General features: G+C 44.1%; 1 protein-coding gene across 1 annotated transcript in view; it reads left to right on the top strand.

Moving 5' to 3' along the window:
- The window catches only part of LOC130108309 (myosin-7B-like), a 64,022-nt gene that overhangs the window by 38,167 nt on the left and 5,433 nt on the right, over positions 1-20,422 (top strand). The window contains exons 25-40 of the mRNA XM_056275203.1: positions 1,270-1,446; positions 4,319-4,464; positions 4,702-4,792; positions 5,444-5,601; positions 8,089-8,320; positions 8,554-8,680; positions 8,830-8,948; positions 9,106-9,302; positions 10,775-10,958; positions 11,741-11,906; positions 12,205-12,329; positions 12,795-12,910; positions 15,722-15,908; positions 16,386-16,595; positions 19,302-19,427; positions 20,263-20,353. Of these exons, the coding sequence (XP_056131178.1) occupies positions 1,270-1,446; positions 4,319-4,464; positions 4,702-4,792; positions 5,444-5,601; positions 8,089-8,320; positions 8,554-8,680; positions 8,830-8,948; positions 9,106-9,302; positions 10,775-10,958; positions 11,741-11,906; positions 12,205-12,329; positions 12,795-12,910; positions 15,722-15,908; positions 16,386-16,595; positions 19,302-19,427; positions 20,263-20,353 (2,452 nt within the window). The remainder of the gene's footprint in view (positions 1-1,269; positions 1,447-4,318; positions 4,465-4,701; positions 4,793-5,443; positions 5,602-8,088; positions 8,321-8,553; positions 8,681-8,829; positions 8,949-9,105; positions 9,303-10,774; positions 10,959-11,740; positions 11,907-12,204; positions 12,330-12,794; positions 12,911-15,721; positions 15,909-16,385; positions 16,596-19,301; positions 19,428-20,262; positions 20,354-20,422) is intronic.

The following is a 20,422-nucleotide window of genomic DNA, read 5'->3' as shown; positions in this document are numbered from 1 at the left end:
ACCGGTACCCAGCTCCCAGCCATAAAAGACATTTATCACAAACGCTGCCTTCGAAGGGGTCTTGGCATCAGCAGAGATCCCACCCACCCCAACCATGGACTGTTCTCCCCCCTGCACTCTGGGAGGCGCTACAGGAGCCTCAGAGCCCTCACTACCAGGCTCAAAAACAGCTTCTTTCCACAAGCTGTTGCCCACCTGAACCTGGCCACCCACTGAATGTCTGTAGATATTTTTAAATATTTTGTACTCCAGCTCTTGTTTAACTTATTTTTAGCTTTTGGTCTTCATGTGTATATATCTTATATTGTGTTTGCTGTTTGTCTGTGTCTGTCTTGCACTTTTTCTTTAATTTATTTCTGATTTTTCCCTTTTTTCTCCCAATTTAGTGGCCAATCAATCCCTATTTTTAGTTCAAACACCCACCCTCGTACTGCATACGTTCGCCAACTGCATCTCTCCAGCTGGCAGTCTCGAAGGAGACGCCCCGCCACTTTCGTGACAAGGCAACTCCAGGCCGAACCACTGCTTTTTTCGATACACACACAGACGCGTTCATGTGACGAACACAAGCTGACTCCGTCCCCCTCCCTGAGACAGCGTTGCCAATAATTGCTGCTTCATCGAGTCCGGCCATAGTCGGATCTGACGATACCGGGGCGTGAACCCCGGTCCCCAGTGGGCAACTGCATCGACACAAAGCCGATGCTTAGACCGCTACACCACCGCGGACTGTCTTGCACTGTTTGGTGAAGCCACAGCCCTCATTTCATTTTTAACATGTGCCTGCACATTGTTTTTAATGACAATAAATTGAAATTAATTGGATTGATGGTTAATACTGAATAATTTGACATTCTATCAGCAACATCTGTCATGAATATCCAAGATAAATTCATGGAAAATGTCCTGGGAAAGTCCTGTAAAATGATCTTGTAAAAATGGTGGTAACCCCAATCTTGGCTTAACCTCAGACTCAACAATTTAGGAAAAAATATCAGTTTAGATAAATTAAGAGAGAGAGAGAGAGAGAGAGAGAGAGAGAGAGAGAGACAACATGTCTAGAATGTATTAGCCTACCTAGAATTTGTACTGGTATTAGTAACACTTAACCTTAAAAAGTTCTCCAGAAAATCAAATCCTTATGGAAACATTTCTGATTTATCTTCCTGACTGAAGAACTACTCCCAGCAGATGTTCATGTAGGATGAGTTTGAATAATGAGATATTTCCACAGTATATTTATGGTAGTTATATTTGTGTGTTTCTCAGGTGAAGAACCTCAGTCAGGAGATGTGTGTGTTGGATGAGTCCATTGCCTCGCTGACGCGGGAGAAGGCAGCGCTGCAGGAAGCCCACCAGCAGGTCCTAAATGACCTTCAGACTCAGGAGGACAAGGTCAACATGCTGGCCAAGTCCAAAGCCAGGCTGGAGCAACAAGTTGATGATGTAAGAATGTCAAAATAAAACGTTTACAGGTTCAAGTATGAGACCAAAAAGAAAGGAATGTTAAACTAAATCGGTGTGTTCTATTTTATTGATTCATTTCCTGATTGTTCAATACTTTTTAACTTGATCACAGGTGAATCGGTTCATCTGGACACGTTTAGTGGGAGAAACGTCCCCACCCTTATATACAATACAGTGGCATAACGACCAAAACCAACGATTGGTTTCATATGCAAATAAGCGTGACCACCAACTGAAGTTTCAATGGCCATGTGTACTGTTCACAGTGGATTGGGGTATAGTTGGAATCACAGCATTGTAAGATGACAACAGATGTACTCTTAGGCCCCTCCTCGGTTCAGGGATGGTCGTTCCCTTTTCATATAGATGGCCTCTTTGACTCCCCATTCAAACCAGCATTCCTTCCTATCCAGGATGTGCACGTCCTCATCCTTGAAAGAATGGCCACTAGCCTGTAGATGGGTATAGACAGTGGAGTCCTGGCCTGACGTGTTAGCTCCTCTGTGTTGTGCCATCCTCTTGGCCAGCGTCTGTTCGGTTTCCCCGATATACAAGTCACAGCAATCCTCTCAGCACTTAGGAGCATACGCTGTATTGCTCTGTTTGTGCCGGGAGACAAACCGATCCTTGGGGTGGATCAATTTCTGGTGCAGCGTGTTTTGGGGTATGAAAGCAACTGAGACGCGGTGTTTGGAAAATACACATCTCAATTGTTCCAACAACCACCACATAGGGAATCACCACTGGTTTATGCTTAGGCAGCTGTTGTCCTCCTTCTCTCTTTGATCGGCTGGTGCGCTGTTTGGGCATCTTTCTGGCTTTGACAAACACCCAGTTAGGATAACCACACTTAATCAGGGCCTGTTTAATGTGGGATTTCTCCCCTCCCCCTGCTGCTGTGTCAGTGGGGACGTTGTTAGGTCGGAGGTATAGTGTCCTGATGACTCCTAGTTTGTGCTCCAGTAAATGACATGCAAATGAAATCTTTGGTCAAGATCCACCATGCTAACAAGATCCTCCAGAAGGCACAGAGCCAACTGTTGAACGAACGGGTGAGACAAACTAACTTTACCATCGACACTTTGAAAGTCAAAGCAGGGCAGATCCAACAGAAACTCACGTTGCTTATAGATGACACCACTTTCCAACATGTGATTGAGTTCATGGAGAAGGCTCCTCTAACACAACATGGAAAGTCGAAAACCAGGCAGCAAAAGAAGTTTGACCTACTTGCTGCAAGCCAGAGGCATTGGCAGACAACAGACAGCGCCCTCAATGGCAAAAACGCCGGCAATGTGAACAAGTGAGTGAAGAATCTGTGACAGACAACTCACCCAGGTAGAGAAAGACATCTTTGCTAAGTGGCTGAATTTTGCTGTCACACCGACGCAAATCCCACTTGTGGAAATGATCACAGCCATGGGATCAGCGATCTGAGAAAAAACTACATCGTGGACCCGGAAGCGGAGCAACTGCAGATGGAAATTTCAGCCTGCCTCAGCAATGCGAAGCCACCGCCATCCAACATCAGCAGAGATGAGAGGAAAGCTCTCACGAATCTCAGTAAGGATAATAACATCATCATTCTTCCAGCGGACAAAGGCAGATGCACTGTTTTATTAAACCTGACAGACTATCATGAGAAAGTTGTGACGTTACTTAGCGACATAAATACTTATGAGCTCCTGAAACGAGATCCAGGCAGTGGTTACAAGAAAAAAGTGATAGATTGTCTGAAGCTGTTAGAACAGGACAATGCTATTGACAGAATTTGGTACCACAGATTATACCCAGGGGAAGCAACACCTAGTCTGTATGGTTTACCTAAGATACATAAACAGGCTGTGCCATTGCGACCTATTGATTGTATGATTAACTCAGTGACCTATAACAGCTCTATGTTTCTGGCATCTATTCTTAACCCGTTGGTAGGCAGTAATGAACATCACATTCAGAACACCATGGATTTTGTGGATAAGGCGAGGGACCTCATTATGGAGGTGGATGAAACAATGGTCTCGTATGATGTTGGAACAGTTAAGATGCGTATTTTCCAAACACCACGTCTCAGTTGCTTTCAAACCCCAAAACGTGCTGCACCAGAAATTGGTCCACCCCAAGGATCGGGTCCCCCAGCACAAACAGAGCAAAATAGTGTACGCTGTTAAGTGCCGGGAGGATTGTCGTGACTCGAACATTGGGGAAACTAAACGGACAGTGGCCAAGAGAATGGCACAAGAGCTAACATGTCAGGCCAGGACTCCACTGTCTACACCATCTACAGACCAGTGGCCACTCTTTAAAGGATGAGGATGTGCACATCCTTGATAGGGAGGAACGCTGGTTTGAACGGGGAGTCAAAGAGGCCATCTATGTGAAGAGGGAACGACCAACCCTGAACCGGGGGGGGCTAACAGTACATCTGTCGCCATCTTACAATGCTGTGATTGAAAACATTCCCAAATCCTCTGTGAAGAGTACACATGGCCATTGTAACTCTAGTTAATGGTCACACCTATTTGCATAGGAAACCTATCATTGGTTTCGTTCGTTAGGGTGGGGATACCTGCAGTCAGTTGAGACTGACGAGGTCACTTAGATGAGTGATGAAGTGTTTCTCCCACTAAATGTTGTGTCCAGATGAATTGATTCAACTTTCTGTGATTTTCTTACCTGGATTGTTGAGCATGCATAAAGACACTTTTTAACTTGGTTTTTAAAAGTAACATATGCATAAATGCATTACTATTATATCACTAAAACTGTGCTTTTGTAGCTGTGGAATGAATGTGTGTATATAAAATGCAGCCTGAAGGGGCTTGTTGATACCCTCCTCCCCTTTTCTGGTCAGGTGGAAGGTTCTCTGCATCAGGAGAAGAAAGTGCGGGCCGATCTGGAACGAACCAAACGCAAGTTGGAGGGGGATCTGAAGCTGTCTGTGGAGTCGGTGAGAGATCTGCAGAACGAGAAACAGCAGCTGGAAGATCAGCTAAAAAAGTACGAAAGAGCATTTTAGAGAATATTTAGCTGAAATTCTAGCTTTAAACGTAATATATGTTATTTTTCTCAACAGGGCATGTGATAGTGTTCTCTTATAGCATGAAAAATGGCGCGCTAGCACGAAAATTCCTCACTGAAATAGTTATCACAACCAGTCTGTAGCCATTTGTACTAATTCTGTCTACCTCGTTTCTTTCTTTCTTTCTTTCTGTCTTTCTTTCTTTCTGTGTATAGGAAGGACTTTGACTTTGGTCAGCTCCATTCGAAGTTTGAAGATGAACAGAGTCTGGTGGCTCAACTCCAGAAGAGAATCAAGGAGCTTCAGGTTGTTATGCAAATCAATAAAATAGAATAAAATGAAATAGAATAAAATAAAATGATCATAAATTCATTCTACAAAGGCGAATAAAAGTTTCACACTCTTATGATATAACAAATAAATAAGTAATAATACTATTTGTAATCACAGTAATAATAACAATAGTAATGGTAATAGTGGGGCGTCCAGGTAGCATAGCGGTCTATTCCGTTGCTTACCAACACGGGGATCGCCAGTTTGAATCCCCATGTTACCTTCGGCTTGGTCGGGCATCCCTACAGACACAATTGGCCGTGTCAGCGAGTGGGAAGCCAGATGTGGGTATGTGTCCTAGTCGCTGCACTAGCGCCTCCTCTGGTCGGTCGGGGCACCTGTTCAGGGTGGAGGGGGAACTGGCGGGAATAGCGTGATCCTCCCACGCGCTATGTCCCCCTGGCGAAACTCCTCACTGTCAGGTGAAAAGAAGCGGCTGGTGACTCCACGTATCGGAGGAGGCATGTGGTAGTCGGCAGCCCTACCCGGTTCAGCAGAAGGGGTGGAGCAGAGACTGGGACAGCTCGAAAGAGTGGGGTAATCGGCCAGATACAGTTGACAATTGGGGAGAAAAAGGGGGGGGGGGTAATGCTAATAGTAATAATGAGGTTTATGACTCATCAGACGCGTACGGAGGAGTTGGAGGAGGCACTGGAGGCGGAGCGGGTGTGGCGTTGTAAGGCGGAGCGTCAGAGGAACGATGTGGCCAGAGAACTGGAGGAGTTGGGGGAGAAACTTGAGGAGGCGGGAGGAGCGTCTGCTGCTCAGATTGCACTCAACAGGTAACAGATGCAGTTATTCGACTCATTAGATGACTTTTTAATTTTCAACACTAAATTAACTTCCTAACGACCACTGAGGGAAACAGGATGTCAAAAACAGTAAACCAAGTACCATCATAATGAGATGTTTAATTAGTTAACTAACCAACTGTCACTGTCCAATCGGGTTAGATTATCTACTTAAGTAGTTAAACCCTAAATTTAACTAGTTAAACTTAATTACTGATATCTAGGTTGACTCGTTAAATCTCAGTTAACTGGATAACGCACTTAACAAACAAAGAAACTGATTTATTCACGAAGAAACTAAATAAACTAACCTGACTGACTGACCAAAAAGCAAATTAAATTTTACACTACTTAACTACTGAATAATTATCAGTTAATTACAAACTAACCCTGTGTGAAGTGAGAAGACGGGAAGAGAACTCAGGGACTCAAAGTAGCGGATTCAGTTTAGCAGCCACTAAATGTTCGCATTCATTTTCCTTTCAGTCGGAACTGAAACGAACCTTTTCATTTGGACTACTGAGCCTGACTTAACCAGGCCAGCTAGAAGATAAAGTTGTTATTTTATTTATTTGTTTATTTCAGATCCCCATTAATCTCTGTGTCAGCAGCGACTGTTCTTCCTGGGGTCAAACAGTTACAATTTAAAAGTCAACAAGCAAAAACAGAACATATATCAATATGACAGCAATAACCAGACAAAAACATCCATCCATCCATTATCCGAACCGCTTATCCTGCTCTCAGGGTCACGGGGATGCTGGAACCTATTCCAGCAGTCATTGGGCGGCAGGCAGGCAGACACCCTGGACAGGCCGCCAGGCCATCACACAGGGCCAACACACACACACACACACACACACACACACACACACACACACACGCACACACACATTCATACCTACGGACAATTTAGTACGGCCGATTCACTTGACCTACATGTCTTTGGACTGTGGGAGGAAACCAGGGCACCCGGAGGAAACCCACGCAGACACGGGGAGAACATGCAAACTCCACATGGAGGCTGACCCACAAGGTTGGACAACCCCGGGCTCGAACCCAGCAGCTTCTTGCTGTGAGGCGACCTCACTAACCACTGCGCTACCTTGCCACCCAAAAAGTCGTTAACCAATCAGACCCTTTAGTCGACTGGTTAACGTAGTCTCCTGTGGTGCGGGAGATCCGGGTTCGCGTCCCGGCTGTCGCAGAGCCCTAGAAAGAGAGAGTTGCGTCAATGAGGGGTCAGAACGCGAGAGGGTCACGTGGTTCATGTAGCCGCCGAATAGTTCCAAACGAAGTTTGGCGGGTCATTTAAATGAACTGCTTAGCCGCGATTTCTGGTAACTACTAACCAATATTTAAAGATTTTTACATTTATATATAGATATAGATATATTCTAACGTGACACATATTCTATGCGCACTGTTTGGAACTTTCCGGGGCTCCCATGATCCGCCATTGCTGTTAAATAATTGGCCCATTGACGTCTACGGAGTTGATGTAACTCTCTCTTTCTAGGTCTCTGGGCTGTGGCAGTTCCTGGGCTGCCCCCCGAATTCGCTACGAACTCTTATCAAAACCAAAACAATTACCGTAAATGAGGAAAAAAAGATTAATTAATTAGAATAAAGCAGCCATAACTCATAACAGAATACAGTAAACAGACTTAAAAAATAGACCTGATCTAAACAATCTCTTTCTTCATTACATATTCTCTCAGCCTCATGTTGAATCCAGCTCTGCTGGTCCAGTAGGTAATTGCCCTGTACATTAGTCTTTTTTAAGGCAACAGTTCTGGGTTTAGGCAAGGGGAAATGACTCCGGCAAGGTCAATCCACCCCGATGTGTTCATACTGACATTACTCCATATTCATCACAGTCCAACTAGCATGTAAAGAGTGTGTTAGCGATAGCAGCTATTACTTGAGTAGTACTGTGTATCTCTAACAAGACTGCTGAGCCTGGTGACTGAAATGTCACAGGCTTGATTCCTGCAGCAACGCCAAGGTGTCAGTGTCTTCTTTTTTTTTTTTTTTTTTATTTCAGATTTTTCCCTTTTTTCTCTCAATTTAGGGGCCAATCGATCCCTATTTTAGTTCAAACACTCACCCTCGTACTGTATGCGTTCGCCAACTGCGTCTCTCCGGCCGGCAGTCTCTAAGGAGACGCCTCGCCACTTCCGTGACAAGGCGACTCCAGGCCGAACCACTGCTTTTTCCGACACACACAGAGACGCATTCATGTGACAAACACAAGCCGACTCCACCCCCCTCCCGAAGACAGCGCTGCAAATTATCACTGCTTCATCAAGTTCGGCCACAGTCAGATCTGACAGGACCAGGGCGCAAACCCCGGTCCCCAGTGGGCAACTGCATCGACACAAAGCCGATGCTTAGGGTGTCAGTGTCTTTTGAGTCCGACTTGCTGAGTTGTTGATTTATGTGACTGTAAGTAAGTGTCTTCGGTTCTGCCAACAGGAAGCGGGAGGCAGACTTCCTGAAGATGCGCAGGGAGCTGGAGGAGGCGGGGCTACACCACGAGGCCACGGCGGCGTCTCTGCGGAAGAAACACTCAGACAGTGTGGCGGAGCTCGGCGAGCAGATCGATGCTCTCCAGAGAGCAAAAATGAAACTAGAGAAGGAGAAAGTGGAGTTGAGAATGGAGGCCGATGACTTGGCTGCTAACATGGAACAGCTCTCTAGAACCAAGGTCAGTTCAAATACCCCTAAATAGCCCCCTGCACAAACACAACCCACAGTCTGCCCACATCTTCACCTGTCATAACAAAACAGAGGAAGGCTGATGACCAGCTAGCTAACCTAGGCTAGCTCCCATGGGCTAAAGGGGCTAACCCTAATGTGTGTGTGTGTGTGTGTGTGTGTGTGTGTGTGTGTGTGTGTGTGTGTGTGTGTGTGTGTGTGTGTGTGTGTGTGTGCGCGCAGGGGGGAGTAGAGAAGATGTGTAGGGTGTATGAGGACCAGCTGAATGAAAGTAGGAGCAGAGCAGATGAGCTGCAGAGACAACTGGCTGAGGTCTCGGCCCAGAAGGCACGAGCGCTGACTGAAACTGGTACAACACACACACACACACGCACACACACAGTAACAAGACAACCAATATCACACTTGTGACAAAACATTCAGTTGCCAACAGTACAACACTAATCTATTTCCTATTTGTCCATCTATCAACTATCTATCCACCTGTCTGTCTGTCAGCTGAGTACAGTCGTCGTCTGGAGGAGCGAGAGGCTCTGATTGGTCAGCTGCAGCGTTGTAAGGCGGGGCTTTGTCAGAACACAGAAGATTTAAAGAGACAGAAGGAGGAGGAGACCAAGGTCATGTTTATGTCATTACACTGTTAAACAAACTATCTTGTAAGCATGTATTGTACCGTGTTGTATTGTACTGTGTTGCATTGTACTGTGTTATATTGTATTACATTGTGTTGTATTGTATCGAGTTGTAATGTAAATGTATTGTTGTCGTGTGCAGGCACGGGTGTCTCTGGCTCACGCTGTGCAGGCATCGCGTCATGAAGCAGCTCTGCTACGGGAACAGTATGAGGAGGAGCAGGAGGCCAAGGCGGAGCTTCAGAGGGCGCTATCTACAGCCAACAGCCAGGTGGCGCAATGGAGAACCAAGTATGAGACCGAGGCCATTCAGAGAACTGAAGAGCTGGAGGAGGCAAAGTAAGATTCCGTGATTATTTACTACCAAAACTATGTACTGCTATTAGTACTACTACTACGATTACCAGTAATACTACTACTACTATTGTTACTATCTCTATGACCAATCATATTGGTACTCTTAAGCAGCTCAAGAAAATGCAAACCCCCAGTGGCCAATGATTTACTTTAAAGAAAAATCACTAGAAATGTCCATGTCATTACATGTTGTTCACGTGTATGACATGTTATCACACGTAGTCCGGTTATCACAAGCATGTTATCACATGTAGTCATGTTATCACAAAAATGTTATCACATGTAGTCATGTTATCACAAACATGTTATCACATGTAGTCAGGTTATCACAAACATGTTGTCATATGTAGTCAGGTTATCACAAATGGACCGCCTGTTCTGTGCATGTTAACATGAAGTTTTTTTGTGTTGATTACACTTCATGAAGTTACTTTATCACATGAAAATGTTCCAAAACTACACATTTCACAGGTGCAAAGCACCTTTTCCACAGTCTGTGTGATTTTGTCATGTTAAATTGGACATGTGGGGCTTTCACATGAGATTTCCCACATGTAAAATTCATGTTGTTTTGCTGTAAAGGGCTGGTTTACGAGTTGTGGAAAAACAATTGGAAAATGATCAAATTGATCAGATATCTTGGAAATATCAAAACCACACTGCTTTTTACAATGAATAGTTTTATTTGTGGTTAGTAACTGTTTGATATTTGAAGTTTGATATTTATCTCTGGGTTGGGGATGAGTTGTTGCCTCAAGTGAATGTGTTCAAGTATCTCAGGGTCTTGTTCACGAGTGAGGGTAGGATGGAGCGGGAGATTGACAGGTGGATTGGTGCAGCATCAGCAGTAATGTGGACGTTGTGGTGAAGAGGGAGCTGAGCCAGAAGGAAAATCTCTTAATTTATCAGTCAAGCTTTGTTCCAACCCTCACCTATGGTCATGAACTTTGGGTAGTGACCGAAAGGGTGAGATCACGGATACAAGTGGCTGAAATGAGTTTCCCGCATAGGGTGTCTGGGCTCAGCCTTAGAGATAGGGTGAGGAGCTCGGACATCCAGAGGAAGCTCGGAGTAGAGTCGCTGCTCCTTCGCGTCAAACGGAGCCAGTTGAGTTGGTTCGGGCATCTGATTAGGATGCCTCCTGGGCACCTTCCTTTGGAGGTTTTCTGAGCACAGCCAACTGGGAGGAGACCCCGGGGTAGACCCAGAACTCGCTGGAGGGACTACATGTCCGATCTGGCCTGGGAACGCCTCGGGATCCCCCAGGAGGAGCTGGAGGGCGTTGCTGGGGAGAGGGATGTCTGGAGTGCCCTACTTAGCTTGCTGCCACCGCGACCCAACCCCGGAGAAGCGGCTGAAGATGAATGAATGACTGAATGAATATTTATCTGTAGAGTACAATCAGAAGAAAGGACCAGACACCAGCTTGTTGTTTTTTTTGTGGTTGTTGGCAGGAAGAAGTTGGTCGTTCGACTGCAGACTGTAGAGGAAGCCGTGGAGGCATCTCAAGCTAAATGTTCGTCTCTAGAGAAAACCAAACAGCGTCTCCAGACGGAGATCGAGGACCTGATGGTTTCTCTGGAGCGCTCGAATGCTGCCGCACTGTTGCTGGACAAGAAACAACGCAACTTTGACAAGGTCAGTCCTGAACCCTGCTCCTTTACAACCACATGGTTCTGCTTCTCTTTTCCTTTATACGCATGTGTATGTGTTTGTATATGGAGGTACCTTTGGGCTAATATTACATATGACCTTAATACTCAGTATTAAGGGGTCAAGGGGTGGGGTACAAATTCTACAAAAAGTGTGTGTGTGTGTGTGTGTGTTTTAATATCAAGGGAAAAAGGGAATAGCAGGGCGTCCAAGTAGTGTAGCGGACTATTCCGTTGCCTACCAACATGGGGATCTCCGGTTTGAATCCCCGTGTTGCCTCCAGCTTGGTCGGGTGTCACTACAGACACAATTGGCCGTGTCTGCGGATGGGAAGCCGGATGTGGTGTGTGTACTGGTCGCTGCACTAGCGCTTCCTCTGGTCGGTCGGGGCGCCTATTCAGGGGGTAGGGGGGACTGGGGGGAATAGCGTGATCCCCTCTCTTGCCACGTCCCGCTGGTGAAACTCCTTACTGTCAGGTGAAAAGAAGCAGCTGGTGACTCCACATGTATCGGAGGAGACGTGGTAGTCTGCAGCCCTCCCCGGATCGGTAGAGGGGGTGGAGCAGCGAGGAATGGCTTGGAGGGGTGTGGTGATTGGCAAGATTCAATTGGGGAGAAAAAGGGGGGAAAATCCAAAAAAAGAAAAAGGGAATAGCTGTAAAACCAAAATGATCTATTTTTGCTCTCCTCTCTCAATAAAAATAGATTTGCAAAAAAAATGTTAACATCACAGCCTCCTGTTGTTATTGGTTGTTTCTCTGCTGCAGATTTTGAGTGAATGGAGGCAGAAGTTTGAGGAGAGCCAGACAGAGTTGGAGGCGTCTCAGACGGAGTCGCGCAGTTTGAGCACCGAGCTTTTCAAACTTAAGAACAGTTATGAAGAAGCTCTGGACCACCTGGAGACGGTCAAACGAGAAAACAAGAACTTGCAAGGCACTCTCTCTCTGTTTCTTTTTCTGTCTCTATCTATCTATCTATCTATCTATCTATCTATCTATCTATCTATCTATCTATCTATCTATCTATCTATCTATCTATCTATCTATCTATCATCTATCTATCTATCCATCTATCTGTGTCTGTCTATATCTAACGTATTGAAAAAATGTCTCTGAGACAACAGGAGGTTTTTGACCTGTTATATTGATTGATTGATTGATTGATTGATTGATTGATTGATTGATTGAGTGATTGAATGGTTGATTGATTGAGTTTGCTCGCTGTGTTCCAGAGGAGATTGTGGACCTGACGGAGCAGATCAGTCAGGAAGGGAAAATCATCCATGACCTGGAAAGGGCGAAAAAAATCCTGGATGTGGAGAAGAGCGACATCAGAGCAGCTCTTGAGGAGGCCGAGGTAAATACATATCTACACCCAACTAACAAACTAGCTAATTAACTAACCTGTCATCCATCTACTTACCAACTGTAGCTATAACATATCTACACCCAACTAACCAATTAACAACTAACCAACTAACTAACCTGTCACCCATCTAACTACTTAACTAGTTATATAGTTTTATGGCACTGACTTGCGTTGTCTTCTCCTGACTAGATCCTTGCTTGTGTTGTATTAACTCTCAGATGTACGTCGCTTTGGATAAAAGCGTCTGCTAAATGAAATTGTAACATTGTATGTTCACCTGATTGGCAACCTCCCTTAGTACTAAGTAACTTAGTTTCTCCAACACCTATTTAACAAGAAACATACTTATCACACTGTTATTATTGTTATTGTTGTTATTATTATTACTGTTGTTGTTGTTGTTGCTGTCATTATTCTTATTGTTGTTATTAATATTATCAATGTGTGCGTTAGGGAACTCTGGAACACGAGGAGAGTAAGACTGTGAGAGTTCAGCTGCAGTTGGAGCAGATGAAGGCGGAGATCGACAGGAAGGTTTCTGAGAAAGACGAAGAGATTGAAAACCTCAGGTACAAAATAGCTCTGATTAACCCCAAACCAGTCTATACCCAAACATACCAATACCTAGCTAACATCTACAGTAATCTATCTAACCACAGAAACCAAATAACACCAGTTAATCTGGTTTTAACACACACCTTTCGATGCAACTTAGACACATCATCAGCGATGTAACCTGGGGTCATCGGGTGTTTTGGGTCTTCCAACATCAAACACCTTCGCCTTGATAACTCCACCGTAACATCAAGGTGCTGCATGGCCCAAAATCTCGCTCCCCTGCAATGTCACTGTAGGTTGTGCTGAGGTACTTGTCAACCTCCTCCTGAGTACTGGAAAGTTGACCACTTCACTTCTTCTCGAGGATCTTCTTAATGAATCTGAAGGGACTTGCGATGAAGGCAGCGCGCTTCATGGCCCTCTCCCTGCCTCTCCTCCTATGCCACTCAGCTTGACGGAGGGTGGTGAGCTTTTTCCCAAAAATGGTGCGGAGATCTGCTGTACTGGCCCTGTCCTCCTCCCTTACCTGCTTGTACTGTTGTCCTAGTAGTCTAAGCTCTTGCTATAGCTGGCTGATCTTGACCTCTTGTCGGTTCTGCTCCTTGGACCTCTGGTCGCCTGCTGCTGCTTTGTGCCAAACTGTTCAGTGGCAATGCTGATGATCATTGTATACATTGTGTACAGCTTCTGGTCAGCATTCCCCCCTAGCTGTAGCTTCAAGGTCTAGGTCCACATCTTTGTCAAGCTGGAGAGTCCATCTGGACACAACGTTTATTGACAGAAACGTTTCACCACTCATCTATGTGACCTCTTCAGTCTAAACTGACTGCAGGTATCACCACCCTTATAAACAATACAGTGTATAATGACTGAAACCAGCAATCAGTTTCATATGCAAATAGGTGGGTACATTAACTACAGTTTCAATGGCCATGTGTACTATTCACAGAGGATTTGGGAATGTTTGCAATCATTATATTGTGAGATGGTGACAGATGTACTCTTGCCCCCCCCCCCAGTTCAGGGATGGTCATTCCATCTTCACATAGATGGCCTCTTTGACTCCCCGTTCAAACCAGCGTTCCTCCCTATCAAGGGTGCGCACATCCTCATCCTTGAAAGAGTGGCCACTGGTCTGTAGATGGGTGTGGACTGAGGAGTCCTGGCCTGACATGTTAGCTCTCCTGTGTTGTACCATCCTCTTGGCCAGTGTCTATTTAATTTCCCTGATGTATAAGTCATGGCAATCCTCTTGACACTTAACAGCGTGCACTATATTGCTCTGATCCTTGGGGTGGAACAATTTCTGGCACAGCGTGATTTGGGGTTTGAAAGCAACTGAGATGCGGTGTTTGGAAAATATGCATCTCAACTGTTCCGACACTTGCGCCACAAATGGAATCACCACTGGTTTACACTTAGATGGCTGTTGTCCTTCTCCTCTCTTTGATCGGCTGGTGCACTGTTTGGGCGTCTTCCTGGCTTTGACAAATGCCCAGTTAGGATAACCGGGACCTGTTTAATGTGGGATTTCTCCCCTTCTTCCCCGGCTGCTGTGTCAGTGGGGATGTTGTCAGCTCGGTGGTACAGTGTCCTGATGACTCCTAGTTTGTGCCACAGTGGATGATGAGAGTCAAACCTTAAGAACTGATCAGTATGTGTTGGTTTACAGTAAACATCAACAATCAAATGTCCCCCATCACCAATTACAATTTCACAGTCTAAGAAGGCTAACCTGTCATTTTTCACATCCTCCCTGGTCAGCTTGATGTGGTTGTCCACAGAGTTAAAGACATTTCTTTCTCTCCTTGTTGGCAGCAGGCCACTTAACTCGGCAATGTTCTGATTGCTTGACTTGGGGTGGGGCTGGTGGAATGTGGCAGGTCTGGGCACTGTGGGGTGACTCCAGGCCTAGCTTCTGCTGTGTCTCACCAGGAACTGGACCTGTGTGTTGCACCACTTGCTTCCCTGTCAAGTATTTTATTTTGGCCTGGTCGATCTTCAGGCCATGCAGGTTTTTGCAGACTTTGCCACACACACAACATGCACTCATGGCTGTTATTCTGTTAGCCTGTAAGTCTGTCCTGTTAGGGGGCTTATCCTTTGCCCCTCTCAGGTACCCCCGGGGGTAAAACTCAGTAGGACTTTCCATAGCTTGTTTTTGGGTTCCCCCTCACAGGATATGCAGTTTGGGGTGCTAACCCTCACTGCCCAGGTTACTGTCTCTCCAACTGTCTGCTCTCACCACACTATTCATGGTAGTCATCCAGCCTGTTCCTGGAAGTCCCTGGCCTAGCCATGTTGAACTGGTTTTAACATCTAGGCTAATTCTGGACCTACTGTATTGTCTCACATACCAAGTTACACAATCTAATGAAACCTTACACTTACTTATTTAACATACCAAACATCATGAACATTAAACCAATGCAGCTAACAGACAAACAATAGGATTCAACACCTCTGTGGCTGAAGCAACTTCTAACCTAACTCTAACCTAATATTTACTTAATTAACTATTAAATCTGACTTTTACAGGGAAATGTGTTAAGACTATATATCCAGCTAGCTAAATTACTGTTAAAATAACAAATCTGTTCTTCCACTGGCAGGTAAATCTGACAATACTAATGACTATGGGTAACCGCCTACCTACTGAACAAACTAAATAACTAACCAGCTTTAAAAATGACGTGAGGAAAAAGGAGATTAACCACACACGGTAACTATTTAACTACCTATGTACCTTTTTAACTAACTTTTTAAAAGTGTTAGCTAGTATGTGTAGTTTGAATGGTTGTAATACCAGTGTTGTCCATCAGGCGGAGCCACCAGCGGTCCCTGGAGACAATGCAGAGTAGTTTGGAGGCAGAGGTCCGTTGCCGTAGTGAAGCGGTTCGTTTGCGGAAGAAGATGGAGGCTGACCTGAATGAGATGGAGGTTCAGCTGGGACACGCCAACAGACAGGCTGCAGAAAACCAGAGACTCATCAGACATCTACAAACCCAGGTACCGAATAGGATAGACTAGAGTAGAATACAGAGAGTAAAATTGAATAGAATAGGGTATAATAGAATAAAGAGAACAGACTAGAATAGAGTAAGAATTATGGGCTGGATTTTCCCTGGAAAATTGACATGATGCAGAGTTTCATGTCTTCAACATGGTGTGAAGATGCAGAAGAAGGCAGATAGCGGTGAGTCTGAAGAAGTGATGTTGTGGTTAGAGAGGTGTACTTCTTTGCAAACCACAGTTTAATATTTATTCTTACTTTGAATATATTCTTTTCACAGCCAGAACATGTTAAATAGAAAATATAGGACAATACTGGAATAATTTATTATTATTACTTATTCATTTAATTTTCATTGTTTTTTATATAAAGTTTGTATAAATTGAAATATATTCAGACTTTTGCATATGACTTTTTCTTTATACTTTGATAGATGGTGTGTTGTGTAGTAATATTTCTGTTTCCTTTCTCAGGTGAAAGAGCATCAGGTGGATCTTGATGAAAAAATCCAGCAGACCAATCAGCTTAAAGAACAGCTGCTCCTGCTGGAGCGCCGCTGTTTGCTGCTGGTGGCCGAGGAGGAGGAGCTGAGGGGTGTGCTGGAACAGACGGACCGCAGTCGCAAGATAGCTGAACACGAGTTAGTGGAGGCTGCAGAGAGAATTAACCTCCTTAACACATATGTAAGAGACACACACACACACACATACATATATACACACACGGCAAGGCATATTTATTTATATATCACATTTCAGCATCAAGGCAATTCAAAGAACTTTACATAAAACTTAAAAGGTATTAAGTGAAGCAACATAAGGCAATAAAAAGACATTTAAAAACAAATAAAAAGAGAGCAAAAGTTACAATGCAGTGTAAGATGAAAATCAAAAACTTCAAGTTTATTTTATAAAAGGCAGCAGCAAAGAGGAAAGTCTTCAGCCTAGATTGAAAAGAACTGAGAGTTGTAGCAGACCTGCAGTTTTCCGGGAGTTTGTTCCAGTGCATAAAAACTGAAAGCTGCCTCTCCCTGTTTAGCTTTGAGTGTGGGGACAGAAAGCAGGCCTGTCCCAGAAGATCTGAGAGGTCTGGATGGTTCATAGTGTAACAGTAGATCAAAAATGTATTTTGTCACTAAACCATTCAGTGCTTTATAAACCAAGAGCAGAGTTTTAAAATCCATTCTTTGACGGACAGGAAACCAATGTAGCGACCTCAGGACTGGAGTGATGTGATCCACTCTTTTAGTCCTAGTAAGGACTTGAGCAGCAGCGTTCTGAATCAGCTGCATCTGTTTGATCAAATTTTTAGAAAGACCTGCAAAGACACCATTCTTCCCGTTACAGTAGTTGAGTCGACTGAAGATAAATGCATGGACAAGTTTTTTCAAATCCTGCTGAGACATAAATCGTTTAATTCTTGATATATTCTTCAGGTCATAGTAGGCTGACTTTGTAATTGTGTTAATGTGGCTATCTAAATTCAGGTCTGAGTCGATGACTACACCAAGATTTCTGGCTTGGTTCGTGGTTTTTAACATTACCAGTTGTAGCTGAGTGCTGACTTTTAGTCATTCTTCCTTGGCTTCAAAGACAATTACTTTAGTTTTATCTTTGTTTAATTGAAGAAAAAATTGAGAAATCCAATCATTCATTTGCTCAATGCACTTAGTCAGTGCTTGTATGGGATTATAGTCCCCTGGTGATATGTAAATCTTGGTGTCGTCTGCAGCCCCAGAATGGAGCCTTGGGGAATTCCACAGATTATTTTGTATGCCCAGATTTGTAATTACCTATAGACACAAAGTAATCCATGTTCTTTTAGTGCTGTGCCAGAAAGTCCCACCCAGTTTTCCAATTGGTCTAGTAATCTGTTGTAGTAAATTGTGTCAAATGCACTAAGATCCAATAATACTAGGACTGAGAATCTGCCACTGTCTGTGTTTAAGCAGATGTCATTAAAGACCTTAACAAGAGCAGTCTCAGTGCTGTGGTCGAAATCCTGACTGGAAGACATCAAAACTGTTTAGTGCCAAAAATTTGTTGAGCTGCTGGAAAACAACTTTTCAATTATTTTACTTGGAAACATGAGATTTGATATGTTACTATGAAAATGTCACAAATGAACAGTAACAGCCATTCACTATATTAGTGTTCTGTAATTGTTCCCTTATATCTTATTTTTCATTGGTACTGGCAGGGTCTGCCTTTCCTGTCAAGTATTCAAAGTAATGTAACCCAAACAGGAAATGTGTCGAGTTTGCCACAAAATGAAAAGAAGAGGAAGAAGAAAAAGGAAGTGGTGTGTCGAATGTGGAGGAGAAAGCGATAGGCACTAAAATACAAAACTCTGCTGTCTTCTTTCTTTTCTTTTCTGCTTTTTTTTTTTTTTTTTTTTTTGCAAAGGTCTGCGGGTGGGATGCCGGATGTGGGTATGTGTCCTGGTCGTTGCACTAGCGCCTCCTCTGATTAGTCGAGGCGCCTGTTTGGGGGGGGCTGGGGGGAATGGCGTGATCCTCCCATGCGCTACATCCCCCTGGTGCAACTTCTCACTGTCAGGTGAAAAGAAGCGGCTGGCGACTCCACATGTATTGGAGGACACATGTGGTAGTCTGCAGCCCTCCCCAGATCGGCAGAGGGGGTGGAGCAGTGACCAGGACAGCTCTGAAGAGTGGGGTAATTGGCCAGATACAATTGGGGGTAAAAAGGGGGGAAATTTAAAAAAAAAACTAAAATACAAAGCTAAAAATTAGACATTATTTTACTAGGTTTAATTAAATTAAATGCCCTGTGATGGCCTGGCGGCCTGTCCACGGTGTCTCCCTACCTGCCGCCCAATGACTGCTGGGATAGGCTACAGTATCCCCGCGATGCTGAGAGCAGGATAAGCGGTTTGGATAATGGATGGATGGATGGATAATTTAATGTTTGATATGGGTTGATATGTTGTTCAATATGGCCGTGTTGGATGACATTATCGATCTTTCTCAAAAATACGCATGCTAATGCTGGATAATTTTACCGGTGTTACACCAAAATTTGTGACCATCTGACACCGTGACTTGCACATGAAGTTTTTGGTGCGTTCAGGATCACACTTGTTCTGAATTGAACTCTGTGATTTGCATTATGAAAACAAACTATTGTGACCACCAGACAATGCCAAACTCACCAAAACAGAAGAAATTAAGTATAAACTGCATAATCATAAAAACATTATACAGTACTTTGTGAACCGAAACCAGAAACCATGTTTGTCTTGAGGACAAAGATTGTCCGATTCCCTCTGAGAGATGGGTGACTTCTTATTGACCGACTGATTAGTTGATTGATTGACTGATTGATTGGTTGATTGACAAATAGATAGATTGATTGACTGCTGTGTTTCAGAACTCCGGGCTGGTGACTCAGAAGAGGAAGCTGGAAACTGATCTGTCACTGTTGACGGGAGAGGTGGATGAAGCCACACAGGAAAGTCGCACTGCAGAAGAGAAAGCCAAGAGAGCCATCACTGATGTAAGGACAAAACTTTAACCCCTGACCTCTGATCTCCTAACTGCCAACTCTAATCTCAACCACAAACGCTCAACTCTCATGATCCTCAAAGGTTCCATGAAACCGCATTTGGAGCACAGTGAACATCTGTGATGTGACATTTATCTGAACGAGACAGAACGTTCAGGTGGGATTTAGCGAGGGGAGGGAGATTGATTTGACTGACAGCCAATCACGGCCAGGCATTTTTAGAAGAATGTGGACATCGACGTGCTGTTGGCTAAATTCAGTTTGGTGGTAGAAGATCACTTGTCTTCTCAATCTCACTCCCATTCACTCATTCATTCATTGGACGTTTTAGTCACAAATTATCGTCAGTGTGGGATGACATTACTAAAAAACATACTATTGTATGTCAGGAAGAGAATCACATTATTCACAAAAATACAACCTGTTTTGTTGAATTTCTAGAACAAAGTGATAAAAAGATGTAAATTAAGTGCAGCTAAAATAGGATACATTAAGTCTCAAACCATGACAGACCTCAGACTCCTGTGTGATCTTCATGTGGAAAAGTCACCCTGTAACCCACAACTACTACAAGAAAATACCACATCCAGGAATATAACCTGAAGGGTTTTAAAGAAATTATATGCTAATTATATTTATATACTCCTGTACAATAGAAATGTTTACTAATCTGTGACTGTTTGTATGTATCTGGTTACACGTGTATTGCGTTTACTTGTGTTTACTCCCATGGGCTAAAATGGCTAACTCTAGTGTGTGTGTGTGTGTGTGTGTGTGTGTGTGTGTGTGTGTGTGTGTGTGTGTGTGTGTGTGTGTTTTCCTCCAGGCGGCTCTGATGGCAGAGGAGTTGAAGAAGGAGCAGGACAGTAGCACCATGTATGACAGGATGAAGAGAAACATGGAGGTTACAGTGAAGGGTAAGAAACCAAACCTTTAAAAATCACAATTTTATAATATCAGAACCATTTTCGATCTCACCATAGCAC

Source organism: Lampris incognitus, chromosome 2, assembly GCF_029633865.1.
Source record: "Lampris incognitus isolate fLamInc1 chromosome 2, fLamInc1.hap2, whole genome shotgun sequence".
Classification (NCBI taxonomy): Eukaryota; Metazoa; Chordata; class Actinopteri; order Lampriformes; family Lampridae; genus Lampris; species Lampris incognitus.
This window is presented reverse-complemented; position numbering and strand designations above follow the sequence as displayed.